Here is a 16433-nt window from a genome sequence, read left to right as displayed (position 1 = left end):
TATGATAGCATGCATGCAGTAGAATGACCAGTTAAGGCAAATATTCTTATAATGAAACAGAAAAACTTTCACTTCATCTTTTAATTAAAGAAAAAAAAAACTTATCCGAGATGTATTGTAAAGGAAATCTTCTGAATGGAATGGAAGCCCTGCACATGAACCAAACTTGAATAAAAGAGCCAGGACACTGGTGCGTAGAGTGCTCACAGATCCATTTGTGATTCACAGAAGAACAAGACAAGGGCGACCTTTTCCTTCCATTTTGTTTACCGGCTACTAGTAGTTCAGAGTGAGAAATATAGAGGAAAAGTGACAGCCGGGAGAAGAAAGTGGAATCTTACATGGCCAACTATTTTATTCATACAACGCTTCACCTATAATTTTCCCAATTCAGATAACATTGCTGTAGGTGTTGAACAAAATCCTTGCTATGGGATAAATAAAGAAGCCTGGACTTGGTTTTGTGGAGCTTCAAGTCCCTATAAGATTCTCTGGGTGCATTTCTGAATAAGTGATGTAATAAACTGAAACTATTTAAGTTTTTCTTTATTGTTTTTTTTTCATGCGTACAAATACCATCTTTTACACTGAATGATTACTATTCACATAAACGTGTTTGATGGCTTTTGAGGTAGATCATCTGCATATTCATTTTGTATTTCGGGTCCATACCTCGACTTGGCCACAAATAAAACACATTAACAATGTGGAGAACTTTTAACGTGAAGCTTTGCTCAGTGTAAGTTACTATACTTGATCACCTTTTGTGCGCCTAAATGTCCTCCCCTTTTCCTCCTATGTGTCATCCAGGTTATAAAGGGTGTAACAGGGAAACAGCTAGAGTTATATTGACACTACCCTAACTTTACTAGGGCCGCATTCGCCAGGGAGCATGTCATGGGCCCTGAGATCCGACCACGCCTCCATTTCAGTGCCTACTATCTAGAAAGCTAGTCACCATCATTACTTCCTCCCACAGGTCTGCCAGTGGTCGTCTGCCCAGCCTGCTACACTTCTCTGCACAGAGCGCGGCACCTTCTGTTATAGCTCAAGTGTCCACTTCATCACCGGCTATGCGGCGGCTCCTGGGGACGTTTCCAGTGCTGGGCAAAATCTCTGCGGCCACACCCACGGTCAAAACGAGGAATTTATCACCTGCCTTCTTTTCTGGGCACCATTTGTATAAACCCATTGAGCATATACTGGGGGACTGGAAATACTGGCAGTCCAGATGTTGATCCGGATGCCCTACAACTTGCAGACAGAAGCACTAGATGATAGGGCAGCCCCAAACCATATGAAATAAAATCTGTGTAAATTTGGGCACATCTTGGAGACTCAAGTCTGTAGTATGGAGCATAACATTCAACCTATGGAACGAAAGGTATGTACAGTGTAGGTAGTTGAACTGTATGAACTTAAACTATGTATTGCAGGTGTACTTGTATGCGTGCTCTAGAATGTAACCCCACTCTTTCCTGGCAAAGGCTCTACCAAGCTGAATTCCCCATGTTCTCATGATGTACGTTGTCTTATATAACCAAAAAATCAGATTATCTCCTGGGTGAAAAGTCAGCAATGTCTGCAGCAGGTTGTGAATTGGTACACCTGTTTAACTGCCCTCAACAATGCTCCTTAGGTCACGAATTAGATGTTCGGCATCCCCTCTTCATCTCTAGTTGCTCCACCTATCAGTATGCCGCATCAGAGTAGCAGTCCTCCAGAGTCTCCACTTCTGCTTTTGTCCATGATTCCAGTCGTTGGGTGGTAAAATATACTCCCCAAGCCGTCGGCAACTCCACCAACTACATCGCCAGAGCATAAAGCAATATTGGTCCCACTGTACGCCAAAGTCCTCCCCAGCATCTAAGAGCAATACAAAGGAGCCTTGTCTTTCTAGGCTGGGTCATTGTAACCCCCAAGACAGTGGCCATCTGTGCCCCCTTTCTACTTCTTGCTCAGTGGTCCCCCTGCTCTGCCAGGCTGAGCCCTGCAAACCAGCAGCAATCCTCTGCGCTTGTGCAGTGTAGTAGTAAAGTTCAAAATCTGGGACCCCAAGTACCTCTCTCAGGGTCAGACACTTGAGGGTGCGCAGAGACACTCGGTAGCACTGCCTGTCCCAAATCAGAAGCCGAAGCAGACTGTTGAGGGACTTGAATCATGTCTCTAGTACCCAGACAGATAGGTTAACAAAAGAATCAGGAACCCTGGGCAACATGATGATTTTAGACAACGCAAAATGTGCCATAAACGGTAGCTGCAGGCTCCTCCAAAATGCCACTGTGCCTCCGAGGGCATGCAGCGCCCCTCCCGACAAAGATTGCCCTCTCTGATGTCAGTATATGTGTGGTAGTTGTTAATCCCCACGTATCTGCGCATCCTAGGAGCCCTTATCGAACTGGTCCCCTGCACTGCCTCTGGTAGATCCGCAAATCCCAGGATCACGGGGAAGATATTTGTACCAATTTGTAGCCCGGGAACTTGGCCGAACACCTCTAGTTAAGATATACTCCATGGGGACCCCCCTCCCCGGTTGACATCCCTCAAGAATATGAGCATATCTTTTGCATAGAGCGAAATTATTATTCCTGTCATGTAGTTGGATCCCTGTCCCCTGTCTCTTCCCTCCTCAGCAGACATCCAAATGGTTCCACTGCTAGGGAGAACAGCATAGGGGAGAGAGGATATTCCTGTTGTGTGCCTCAGCAGACTTCAAACGCCTCTGAGATGCACCTGACAATTCACATGTTGGCCCTTGTACCTGCATAAAATAGTCCCACCTATCTATTTCATCCCTCCCCCAATGCCATCTGACACACAACTGTCTGAAGATAGGGCCACTGTAGGGGGTTGAAGGCTTTCCGTATATCCACTGAGAACATCACCGCCTCTGGGTTTTGTTTTATCGAGAATGCAATTGCCGAATATTAAACGAGGTCTTACGACTGGGTCTGAACCCATTCTGATGTTCATGTATTAGGTAAGAGAAGTGCAGTTGGAGGTAGTTCACCAGGATTTTGCTAAGAATCTTATAGTCTATATTTAGCATTGACTGGGGCCAGTAGGCTGATTCATCTAACTTGTTGCTCAAGAGTTTGGGTACAGAGACTATAAGGGCCTATCTGGTCATGTCCAGTAGGCACCACACGCCAATGTGCTGGTGTACATCTCGGCAGCATATGTCTGATAAAATCCAGCCATCAGGCCATCTGTCCCTAGTTTTTGCCACAAGACAGCTCTTTTATGGCAGCTTTATTTTCAGGTGGTGTGAGGGGAGCCCTCAGTCACTCCTGCACTGTCCCCAGCAATTGTGTGAGGGTCACCCTACCCAAGAAGGACTCCAGCACCTCTCCCAAAGAGGAATTCCCCTCTCTGTACAGTTCCCTATAATGGTCTGTGAACACTGCATGTATGTTTGCCGGTGGATACATTCTGGCAACCTGTGAGTTGGTAATTTGTTTTGATTGGGTGCCCCTAGTCTGCTCGTTCCCCATTCATGTGTTCCGTGTTGAGGTAATCCCACCAGTTCATAGACTGGAGTTTACTCTATACCTCTGTGTTTCTCATGTGCCTCTTCAAGGGTCCGCAAGGAATGCAGATGAGTTGCACTCTCTGTCCTCAAGTGCCTGAGAGTCTCTTCCAATTTGGAGAGTGTCTCTTGTAGTGAGCATGCCACTCCCACCGACTCGCTAAGATAAATCCCCAAACAACCACTTTAAGTGCATCTCACTCCACATTAGTGTGGGAGGCTGTGCCTACATTAATGGCAAATTAACCTGTGATCACCTCAGCCAATGGATCCCTAAAAGTGGGTTTGTAAAATAGTTATCTTCAAGTCACCAAGTCGGTATAGGCACTACTGGACAATTCTACTGCAGTACCAACTGCAGGGGATTTCAGTCAGTGAGAGTACGACTAAGATACTCAACAATATCAACCCACACTGCGAGTCCTGCAGTGCATAACACTGTGTCCAGCCAACAGGTAGGTCATACACAGGGGAGAAGAAGGAATATTCAGATTATGGTCTCTCCATACATCCCGCATGGCCCAGCAACTCTGGCAGTCATAGAAGGTCGGTGCCAATCTTGTCTGCAGTGAATCCATGGGCGTTGATCTATCCAACCCCACATCTGCCACACAATTGTAATCACCGCCCAGCAGCAATGGGGCTTCAGGGTCCTGGGAGAGGACTCTTGTTAATGCGGCAAAGAACTATGACTGTCCTATATAAGGATAAATTGATATTACCTATCTATATCGGCTGCCCGTTTAGCCTCCCTGCCACCATTACATACCAACCACTCTCATCGACATGGGTCCTTAGGACTTCCAAGGGAACTCCTGACTTGACCCAAATGAGGGCCCTCAGGAGCATGCCGAGTAACTGGTTGCATATATCCGCCCCCTCCATCACCTCTGTTGCTTGAGGGCTTGAGGTCATGTCAGGCGGGTCTCCTCAAGGAGAACCATGTCCACCCCTCTCCCTTTCAAAGAAGCCAGGACTTTAAACCACTTGCTGACAGAACAGATTCCATGTCATAAATGTATATTTTATTGACCTGTCAATCATGTCTGCTATAAGGAGTCATGACACCCCTTCCTACCTCACTTCCTCTGCGGCATCTGTTGTAGCAGCCATGTATGCACACTGAGCGTAGGCAGTAAAACAATTCACAACTCCCCTCCCCCAGGTCAGAGTCACAACAGCATTCCAGCCAAAACCGACAGTCAAATTCTGTGCTAAAACCGAAACTTCCAGTACCAACAGGTGGTATGGTGGTTTCCATAAGAGGTTTGGCTGCCATAGTATGTTCATGGTGAGAGTTCTCCGCCACCAATCCCCTCTACTACAATAGACTGAAGGATCATACAAATCCAGAGTTAATCTGTTCCCTAACTGTTAAGGAAGGGCCTCCAGGTCCTTTTACTGGCACCACATTAACCATGAGCTCTAATCGCAGACCAATCCAACTCTGCAGATAGTTAGCAAATATTGCAGAGTCCTTTGCTTGAGGAGGAAGCAGTCGCCATATCAAAGGTCATCCACCTTTCTGGGTATTGTGTGCAGTCTACCTGTGAAGTCCTCAAGTAAGGCATCGGAGTCCAGATGCTCTGAGGTGGATGCTGCACTTTCATCCTCTGAGGCATGCCCCGCGGAAAGTCTCAAAGAGGATGCTGCGTCTGTCGCTTCTGCCCTTCATTGGTTCATCCGACAGTGGCCTAGTAATCTCCTCTAACTTTTCTCCAAGCCAGCTGCAGGGGTTAGAGACTCCAACTCCAGTCACACGACTGCAGGTTATATCCACAACAGGCAGTTCACGCCTTACAGATCAGGAGAGGTCACCACTCCTCGGGGAAATAGACTCTCAGCCAACACCCTTCAACTCACCCCACAGGAGGAGGCGCCCCGCAGCACCACGTTACTCCAGTGCCCCCGAATTGCAAATCCTTGCCTCTCCACTCCTGCTCTGTGGCATCCCTAGCTGGGACACCGCCAGCCTGCACTCACTCATAACTTTGCTGCTCCAGTCTACTTGTCTGATGCTATCGGGGTCCCACCAAAATAGTCCAGCATGCTGTATGGGCACCCCTACACATCTATGGAGGCAGCAGCGGCCCCCAAGGCATATAGCTGCACAATGCCCAAGACGGCTGGACTGGTGGTGTAGCCCAACATTGACAGCTCGGGCCGCAGATTGCACCAGCCACCTCCAGGCATCCTCCTCCACTTTCGCTGTGCTGTCTCTCCTTAGGTTGGCCCAGGCCCACCACATCATGCTTCAGGATTACCTGCATTGTTGCCGCCTCCTTCCCCATATGGCATAGAGAGTCGGCCTGCCTTCGTGGGCTGCCAATCACTGAGAGCAACTCAGAACTTTGCACTCTTGCCTCCAATCCCTGAGTGCCCAACGCCGCTGCACTCAGTTGCCGCACCTATTGCCTCCGTCGGTCATCTTGGAGGTCACACTTTGGCTGATGCAACTCCTCCGACTTGAGTATTTGCGCCTCTCCCTCACTATCCAGACACACAGCAGGTGTCCACCGATGCTCCTAGGTGAGCCCTGCCTCAGCCCATGACCAATAGGGATCCAGCCTTTGGTATCACCTGGGGGTTGGTTGCTGGTGGAGAGAGCAGCCTCAGTGTGCTGCCATCTTCATCCATGGCTGGCCATGCTCCTCAGTAAACTAAAACTTACTGGGAAGTTTCAAAGGATTGCCCACCTAACAGATGTAAAAGCTTTTGGCATTAGGGATAAAGCAAATGGAGATATTTTGGACTGCAAACTGGGACCACTGAATTGTTGTTGCTGCTCCTTGAAATGAAGGCCAGAAATGCAAGAAATGATGGCAGTTGCAGGATGTGAACAAGACCATTTTGTAATAAAAAAAGAAGTGTCACAGTGGTATAAGTGGCTCCATGATTTGAATATGTTGCGCTAAGGCTTCTTGTCAATGCCCTGTATCCCAGTTTTATGGCAAGCTTTCCTTAATACTCGACATAAAATGGTGAAGATGGCTGTATCTAAGAAATCATATTTTTTCAGCCTACTGGCTGTACAAGAACATAGAAAAACGAGTAAGCTGAAGCTAAATTTCAAAAGAACCTTTATGAAATGCCAGATGCCTTAGGACCTAATTACAATTTTGGTGGATAGGGTTACTCTGTCACAAACATGACAGGTATCCCATCCGCCGTATTATGATTCCATTATATCCTATGGAGATCGTAACACACCAGGCAGAATATCAGTCACGTTTGTAGACGACTAGTCCATCCGCCAAGATCGTAATCAGGACCATGGTTCGGAAATACATTTGTTCATCTTCTGTGAAAGGTAAAGTGAATTCTAGAAGAATGAAAGTAGAATATTAAATGAAGCCATTGACTAAGATGTACATCAAGCAAGTTTCAATGTAAGAGTACAAGAAAGTTATCGGAACCTGAGTAAGGTAGATGTCTTTTTTTAAACTTTTTACTGTTGTGCTATCCGAAGAATTGGTTTGCAAATCGGGGACATATTAAGAAGACTTCAAATACAGAGGACTGGCTACAGCAAATCGTACATATGATATGGCTATAACTTGTGGCTGGCAAGGAGACCATGATATGTTGGTCAACATATTGGGACTGCCTTATGCCAGACCCTCTAGTCAGCCATTATTTACTCAAAAGCCCGAGAAATTAGAAGTAGAGCAAAGTCTTCTCATTCCATCTATACTATTCGCATACAATACTAGCAGCTGAGTAAATGCTAAAAGTAGATTAAAATGACTTTTTTTCTTTAAGAGGGCAATGCCTGGAAATCTAGTAGCACGACCACCTGTTCCTTTGGATGAACAGTTTTGTGTTTAAAAAAAAAAATAACAATAGTAATAATCATCTATAACAACTATTGAGAGACCTAGAAACAAAGGTAGGGTAGAGTAAAATTATGAGAAAGGGACTTTGGGGCAGATTTAAGAGTCCCATAGCTCCTCCTTCCGTCACATTACCGTAATATTTTCTTTACGCTTATGTGGCCCAAAGAGGCTGAAATCGGCATGCCAAATTTACAAAATGGCACAATGCATGCATTGCACCACTTTGTAACCCTTTGTGCTACACTATGCCTGCGCCAGGCATAATGAATGCAAAGGGGGCATTCCCTCTTTATTGGGCCCGATAAAATGACGCACAGAAATCTAAGAGATTTCTTTGTGGGGTTTTTTTGGCACTTTTAACGCCTACTCTGAGCAGGTCTTTAAAGGAGGCTCCCATTAATTTAAATGGGCCTTTGGGTGCTTTGCAGGATAGGCGTTGGAATTTTTTATGCTAAGGGGTGCAAGAAAAGTGGCACTGCACTAGATGCAGCGCCACTTTTCATAAATCTGCCCCCTTTGGACACTATACTAACCTCTCCTGGCAACTTACAGATGAAACTTTTGGAGAATTGCTATACAGCATAGACAGACCATATATTTTAACCTTTCTATTTTAACAATTTCTGGGTATGGGGACCTGGGACTAGTGAAAATGACTGTGTTGTTGCTCTTGGGTTGTCTACAAATCGTTTCTCGCAATACTGAACAGCCTTCAATATCTTTTGTGTTTTAGCTCCCAATCTTCAGTCACTTACAATATTTATGTTCCAGGCTTAGATTTTCTCCCATGTTCATCCTGGATTCCATAACCTCCCTTTATTACTAGTGTATTCAGTTCCAACTTCTTTTGCAACTTTGCAATCTTTGCACTTCATTTACAGCTGGGTGGTAATGCCTCATTGAAGATGCACCTCCAAAGTCATACTTTTTCCCATGAAAGAAACTGGTATGCACACCAAGATAGACCCATGAATGAAAGAATGTGAAAATGCCCTCCACAAGAACAAAGTAAACTTCCAGCATCTCAGTGACTTTTTTGTATTTCCAAGAACAAAGCCACAATTTTAAGTTGCTTTTGGAAAACAAGAAAAATGCTAACCCGTCTCCCATGGCAAGGTGCGCGAGTCGGCAATGTCAAGTTTTGAAGAAAGTGCTCACTCTGTGACAAGGAAGTACTTCTAGCAGAAGTTCTTAGGTGGGTAATTCTAAACTGGGGAGACTTCTACCACTGGGCTTGGTGGCTTGGCTGCCTTGGCTGGCTTGGCTGCCCAAAAGAAATGAGGGCCTTTGGGTTCAATTTTACCTGTTAGACTCTGATCACAATCATATGTTATTTTTTTACATAAGCTATCATCAATAATTCTGGCACCATGGTTCCAAGTTTACTTTTACTTATTTCCTACTTATTGCATTCCTCCTTGTCGTACATTTCAGTGCTGGTATTGTCTCCTTTATCTGCTTCCCTGCTTCCTGGCTCAGAGCCATTCAATGTAGCTCCTGGGCTTTTCCTATCATCTCAAACATGAACACAAACGAATCCATAGCCACCGTTAAGATCCTACTCTCTCTTCTACATAATACGTAAACATGCCATACTTCTCTAAAAGGCCTTGGATTTTCACTGTAGTCAGCAGCTCTTGGGAGTCAACAATGTGCAGATAGAGTGAATGACTAAAAACAAGTTTTGTATTGTAAATAACTAAGGGCAATATGTACGAAAGATTTTTCCCATAGACACAGAATGGGTAAAATCCTTTCGTACATCTGGCCCTAAAATCCCAATTAACAAAAAATTGAAAAAGAAGAAACTGTCCCAGCTGCTCATTGTTGAAAGGAACGTCCTACTTCATGCATTGTAAAAAGCAACACACATCTGACTACATGGTCAGTCGGTCCAGTGGGGCACGACTGTTACAAAGCGTCCTTAGGCAGAAAACTACCTTCATCATCATCAACAAAGAAAATGGTCACAGTCTGTCCCTGGTGGACTTAAATTACAAAATCAAGTGCCTGATTCCAAGATGTTTGGAAAGAGGGGTGTTTTTTTTATCACACTCTTAAACGACATTACCTCAATCTAATGGGATTTACTGGGTGTGTTTCTTACCTTCTATTCTGCGTTTTCCAGGTGCAAATGAGACATAATATGTGAAATAACCGTTTACAACACTGATTGTGTTTTGCCATTTTTTTTCAGGTGAGTTATTGAGTGAAAAACGTACAGGTGCGATAATTGCCATGGTGTTTGAACTTCTGGTCCCTGCAGAAGCCGATGCTTGACCATGGATAGGAATTCAACTCAGAATCAGGGCCTGGGTCTCTTAGAAAGTAACCACAAATATTCTAAGTCTTTCAAGTTCCTCAGGCTGCATCTCACTGGAATATTTCTCCAGAGCAGATGAGTCCCCGGCCTATAGTGCCCACCAGAATATACGTTTGTCTCCTAATGTATTTAAAAGTCTCTGGCACTTCAATCGGGCTCTCGCTCACAGACTTCCAGGATCACATAAAGAAAATCCTATGATATATTTAGTTGCCACGAGAAAGTTCTCGTGGCAAACATTGCTCGTATTGTACCTGATAGTTACTTGATAATTGACCAAGGTGGTCACACCTGTATGTGTGAGTCTCTAACTACAGAAACATCAGAATACAGTTCTGAGGATACCACCCCAAATTAGCACACCTATTTTAACATAAGGATTTCTTCTTTCAGATTTTGCACATTTTTATGGGTTAGAAAAGTATATTGTTGTTTAGAATCAATGGTGTGATGCTTTACAGCATCTCTTACCCGTCTCAAGCGTCAAGGTCCTTGTGAGTTGCAAAGCTTTTTGTATATCTTCAGCCTTGGTGAGGTCCACCTGAACAAGTGTGAGCCTTGCAGAACAACGTTGCCGGAGCTCCTTTGCGCCCGGACTTGACATATCCAGCACGCTTGCGATGACTTGGAATCCCAGCGAGTCAAACTTGTGGGCTACTGCGTTTCCAAACCCAGTATCACAGCCTTAAAAAACAGTAGAGGTGGTGTTAGTCACAACAAGATAGCGGCAAGGGGCTGACTTAAAACTTCACAAAAGAGCATGAGTACTTTAATTGCAATCTTCCATAGTACTAGAGGAATCAAGTGAGTGATACATGCACAGCTTTCATAATGCTCTCAACAAAGCTGATCAACTATATAGTAGAGGGGGGAACCATAGCAATAGCAACATCTGAGCCAGATGCACAGTAGAGTGTGGCATCGCCCCCAGATCTATTACTTCCGGCACAACTGACAGAAGTGTAGCGGCAGCACTGCCACTTCCCCTGAGGGCCTGCAAAGGGGTGATAGGAGTAATGCACACAACTGAGACGAGATGCTTTGGGAATGCTGTAGAGCAGGGGGTATTACACAGCTCACATCTTTGCAGAGTTCCAATTTCCCATGAGTTATTTGTATTATAAGAATCTGTTAAATTGAATGCAGCTAATTTTACTGTTTAGCAAAGCTATCTGGCCTTTGGAAAGCATTTTGTAATGCTGAGTAAGAACAATGTAGACTTTTTTTCTAGACAGCCTAGCGAGAAAAAAAGATTACTCTAATAAAGGAAGACTTGAAAGCTAGGTTTTTTTTTTATTAAGGCTTCGTTTAGGTACCCAGTTAAACTGAAGGTGGCCCTTCGGGGCCGGGAATATGTTTTTCTCAGGTAAAGGCGGCTGGAGCATTGATGGATGGGGTTAGTGGGGAGGACAGAAGTGGACTGGACATTATTCCCATTTGGCGTTTCTTTCGGGGCTCAAGCCATCAAATGCTGAATTTTGAAGATTGATGGCTTCAGCGTCCTGGAAATTATGAGGAAGGTATAGTGAGTTGGGGCAAATAGAAGAGAAAGACAAAAGAGAGAAGGCACTAGAGAGAGACATAAAAAAGATAGAGAGAAAGAGGTAGAAAATGACAGTGAATGATGAATAGGAAAAAGGGAGGAAGCGAGCCTAGCTGATTGGAAAACGTCCAGTATTACTCGTCGTTGTCAGTCTAGTCTTGGTTGAGGTAGGGTAATTGAGGAGGTTAACATTCGATCCAGAGACTAGGGCAGCTTCCATTGGTTAGAAGAGGGCCATTTCTGTTGCGGTGTGTGCATGTGTGGAACAGGAGAATGTGTTTTTAGTGAAGATTTTATTGTGATGTTTCTCTTCTAAACCCATCCTTCTGTCTTCATGGGCATTTTGAGCCAGCGGGATCTGCTTATTGCAAAGTGTATGTAATGTGTTTCTGTTTTGAGCATGTCTGCATACAGAGGCAGGGTTCCTGCACTGAAGCTAAGAATAAGCTGTCGTTCTAATATTACAGCGTAGTGGAGTAGAGATAGCTACTGTGAAATTGTTGTGAGTTGAGTTTGCACTATGCCTCATCTGCACTGATCAATAAAAGTGGTTGAACCCAAAAAATGCATTTACTTTTACAAACACCTTTTTATTTTCTCATGACTAACCTCTAATAGGATATCATTTTGGCAGGCAACCCGAGACCCTGTTGAATAAATCAAAGCACCACTCCTGCACACACAATTGCTCCTAAAATAATAGGTACGTTTTCAGAAATAAATCAGCTTCATTGACATTTGTATTCATACAGGGCCCCTGCAAGTCTGTAGAAAACACAAATGTTCCTTCAGAAAAATGTTCCTGGTGGAGTTTGAAGTTGAAGATCACAAAAAAAGTCTTGCAAATAAGACAGCCAATACAAATTTACAAATCGTGTCTTCTCATAAAGTCCTATTAATCTAAATGTATGGATTTGCTGAAAAAGTCACGCAGCTGGTCACTTGGCTGGTATGGACAGGCTATTGCCTAGGACCAGTACCACGATGGCACTAAACTGACTGGTGGCATGGATGACTCACTCTCAGCTACTGCTAACTACTTGGAGGCACCATTCCTGTATGTTTTAAGCTTTTCTGTGCCAGTGCAGACAGGGACCACTTAGATGGAAATCTGTCTCATCCTCGGACCAAATGGTACAGTTCATGCCAGATTGCCTCCTCTTTCTCCTCTGAACGGGAACATAATCAACCCCAGGCTCATTTTAGATTTAATGAGTTGCATCAGCGAGGTGGAGCTTGAGGCCTATACATAGAGAGATGGAGGTACGTGACTAGACACACCCCTCCTACTTAGGGAGACCTATTTAGCACAAAGAGTGATTGATGGAAGGCTTGCAATACTCTCAGCAACTTGGAATCATCTGAGTCAGCGTTATAGTCCTTTGTATTTTAGCTCATCTGTGACACTACAGAAAGACGCCACCCATATGCAAAGCAGCCATAGCCCTGTCCCAGAAAGGATGATCCAGCTAGAACCGCCAGGCGACGTGGATGCAATTAATTTAGTCATTCCACCCAACAATTTTTTGCTTTTAGGCCAACACCTAGTGCCAGCCCTGACAGTCTCTAAAAACATGCAAGCATTTGCCTAGAGTTTGATTGGGAGTCTAGGAGGATGGGTGGACGAAGGTTGGGTTACTGCATTTGAGCTCAAGCAAGGACGTGTCTGGGTGTTAAATGATGGTTTACAATGGCTGGAGTCATTCCAGATTTCCAAAATAACCACTCCTAAATTATATTCACTTATGTTGTGCTTATCCTGAAAGTCTATCATGTCTTAGGTCCTCATCGACCAAAGTGTGACATCCTTAAAGGGTGAGGGGCATGTTTACAAACACCGTGCGCTGCAGGAGCGTCACTTTTTTTGATGCTCCAATGGTGCAGAGTGCCGACCCATGCCTATGAGGCCATGCAAAGCCACAGTGCTTGGCTTTTCATGGCCTCATAGATGTGGAGTAAGGCAAAGTAGCTCAAGTCGGTGCAATGCTTTACTCTGCATCAGGAGGGCGTTCCAGGGGCATTGTGGGGGGATATCCCATGCAACACCCATGTGTTGGATGCATTCTCAGATTTACAAGGACATGGAAACCTGGTAATGCGTCAAAAATGTATGCCTCCATAGGGGAGGCATAACGAGGAGAAATATCTTTAGTTCTCCTCATTGTTTCCTCTTTACATGTGTGCTGCGTTGTGCAGCACCCATAGAAAGAGGAAAACACCTCAGTGGATTGTTTTGTGCAGGAAGGTGCTCCTTCCTGCACAAAACAATTCTCTATGCAACGCAGGCACTGTTTCACAATGGTGCAATGGTGTCTCCATTGACTCTAGGCAGCAAATTGTGCACCAGCCCAGGGGGACGGGACGGAAATGCACCGTATTTTATAAATACGGTATATTTTTGCCTTTTTCTCTGGCTCAGGGCAGCGCAGTAAGGTCACTTGCTGTACTGCCCTGCACCACTATTCTAGTAAGTATGCCCCATAGTGTATTAGAGCAACATCTCAATGGATGTATCCCTCATGGCATCTTCAGTCCCAACAGGTATCTATTTATGGGCACTTTAATAATGCGGCAATACTGGACCAAGCTATGCAGCAGGGTTAAATGAGTTAGGCAGCATGGAAAAATGAAGTAAAACAGCATTGTATGCGATTAACTGGAGATGATGCCACAGGTAGAGACATTATTATATGGTTGGTGTGACCTCTTAACATGCTAGGTATAGGTGAAAATAGTCCTCAGTGTGTAACAAAATACAGAGATAATTTATAAAAGAAACCTAACTATGTCAGCTGATGCTTTACAAAATGTTATTCGTCAAAATAAACGATTTTGTCTTGCGTGTAAGCATGGCCCACCCTTTTTATACCGCCCTTCGGAAGACCCCTTCACCTCTTAAACTAAATTATTTTAGAAAAAAATCATATAACGTTGCCCTCCTCAGAACACACATACATGTGTACTCTTTTTCAGCATGCAGAACAGTGTGTACGATATATATGTATTGTGTGTGGTGTTCACAAGGAGGAGCTTTAAGATCCTACACACCAGACCTCAAAACTTTTAAAATGTTGAATTTTGCCAAATTCGCACTGTTTGTTTGGTATAAAAAACGTACTTTAAGAATAGTGTAATGCAATCATGCTTGTGAAGGAGCAGTAAACGAAAGCACTGGTTAGTACAAGGACAGGGCACTAAAAGAAACAGAACAGCACAGACTAGTGCAAATGAACCTTTTCCGCATGGGAAAAGAGTCATTTACAGAGGTCCATTATGCAGGATATTCACCCAGCAAGAACTTAATTATGCAGCAGACGCTGTGTTTTCGTATTGTGTCCTGTTTGTCGATTTCAGCAATAAACCTTGCTAGACTTTTTCAAGACACCAAATTAATTATTTTTCCATCCATGTTTCAAATAAATGTACTTAAGCAATTAGGGGCTGTGTTATCCTATGAAGACATACACAACTGAAATTCTCTCAACCTATCATGGCCTAAATTAGAGGTAATACCTCCCCCACGACAGTCCTGAATCCGGCAATCAACACTGATACGTAATGAGTTAACTTTTGCAAAGTGACACCGCTGCTTGTACTTGAGTGACGGGTTCTTTCTTGTAGTCATTTTGAGCAAGGTGTGCTTCGTGAAATCTGTTGATTGTGCATCAGATGATGAGTTATATTGAAAATGTGCAATTTATTACGGCTGTGAAATGACAACGTACTCGCCTGCGTACACAACAGTGACGCTCCTGCCCTCCAGCCACCCCTGACATTGTGACGGGCATATGCTAAAGGCTTCCCCACCATTCACCTGACGCAATGGAATTTCTCACTGCGCACATGGAACTTTGTAATCAGAGATGTTTTAAGGTGTGGGCAAAGTGGGCACTTGCCTAGTTTCCCACCTTCTAAAGGAACCCAGGGATAATGAACATTCTCTCTAGTTCATCTCCATCTATTCAATTTCCATACCTTAATCTCTATCCCTCTCTGCATATTTCTACCTCTGCCTCTCTCTCCTTTCATCGTAAGGATTTTTGTGGGTACCATGTAAGACATACTTCAACTTTTTTTCTGTGACTCTGTTAAAGTTTAACATGTAATCTAGAATTGTTTGGCATCAGCTAGGCTTTAACTAGCAAGAAATGAGCAATATTCAAATGTGTTCCATACAAGGGCCCATAAAATAAGCCTTGCCTGGGTGACACTACTAAAATAATAAGTAAATTCAGGTGAGAAGCATTGCAAAACTTTAGTCAATGATGGCCCATGTGTCACACTGAGCCATGTAAGTCAGTTTCTGATTACCCTGCCCCTTCACCTGTATCTGGCTGTCATATTTCAGGTCAGTAACAAGAGATTTCTAACTACCACCTCCCTTTCTTTCTGCGTGACCTGCTTTTATTATGCTGTCAGATTGGATGTGGTCTGATATGGGAATAAATGTGCAATTTGTTCCTAGACAGTAAATCGAAACAGCAGTAAAGCATTGCCCATAAAAAGTTAATGCTCGTGCCTTTCAAGTTGTGCAAACACTTTTAATCTTTAACTAGCCTCTGCTAGTCTGCTGACAGATGGCCAGATCACAACAGCCTGAAGAGGCCTGCCCTTGGAAAAACCCTTGAGTTGGGGGCTCTACTGTAAATGGCTATCTAATGTCCTTAAAACAGTACAGTAGTGTGCACGAGCTACGCTCGAAACAGCTGGGGGCTCCCCTCAAAACAACCCCACATATAGGTTGCATTCAAAAAGATCCCATTGCTGGGGACTGCTCTTTGAGCAGTCCTATATTTGGCAGCTGCCTCTGCGGTAACTAGGGCCTTTACATCTGATCCATCCCATGGTTTGATGCAGCCCTTTAGTCAGGGCACAAGTCCTGAAAAAAGAAGTGACGGGACTAACCAAGATAGGTAGTATTTAAGTGACATCATGGTGCATGTCATCACAGCATGACATCACTGCATCACAGGAAGTGACATCACAACCCATGACCTCAGGGGAACTAACATCACAAGAAGTGACATCACGTCTTAACACTTCAGACACATTTTGCAGGCCTGTCATGGATACATTTGAGCGAATTATGAGATTTAACAAATGAGGTTTTGCATCTGGGTTGTGCCAAAAAAGTGACGCAACCCGACGCAAAATGTGGGCCTAAAAAAAAATATATATATATATACATATATATATATATAT

At 44.1% G+C, this 16433-nt stretch overlaps 1 protein-coding gene across 1 annotated transcript in view; it reads right to left on the bottom strand.

The window, feature by feature from the left end:
• HSD11B2 (hydroxysteroid 11-beta dehydrogenase 2) overlaps window positions 1-16433 on the bottom strand; it is a 462059-nt gene that overhangs the window by 128607 nt on the left and 317019 nt on the right. Inside the window, exon 2 of the mRNA XM_069217606.1 lies at window positions 10160-10372. Within this exon, the coding sequence (XP_069073707.1) occupies window positions 10160-10372 (213 nt within the window). The remainder of the gene's footprint in view (window positions 1-10159; window positions 10373-16433) is intronic.

Source organism: Pleurodeles waltl, chromosome 12 (genome assembly GCF_031143425.1).
Source record: "Pleurodeles waltl isolate 20211129_DDA chromosome 12, aPleWal1.hap1.20221129, whole genome shotgun sequence".
Lineage (NCBI taxonomy): Eukaryota > Metazoa > Chordata > Amphibia > Caudata > Salamandridae > Pleurodeles > Pleurodeles waltl.
The sequence above is the reverse complement of the archived record's forward strand: the minus strand, read 5'-3'. Positions and strand labels throughout refer to the sequence as shown.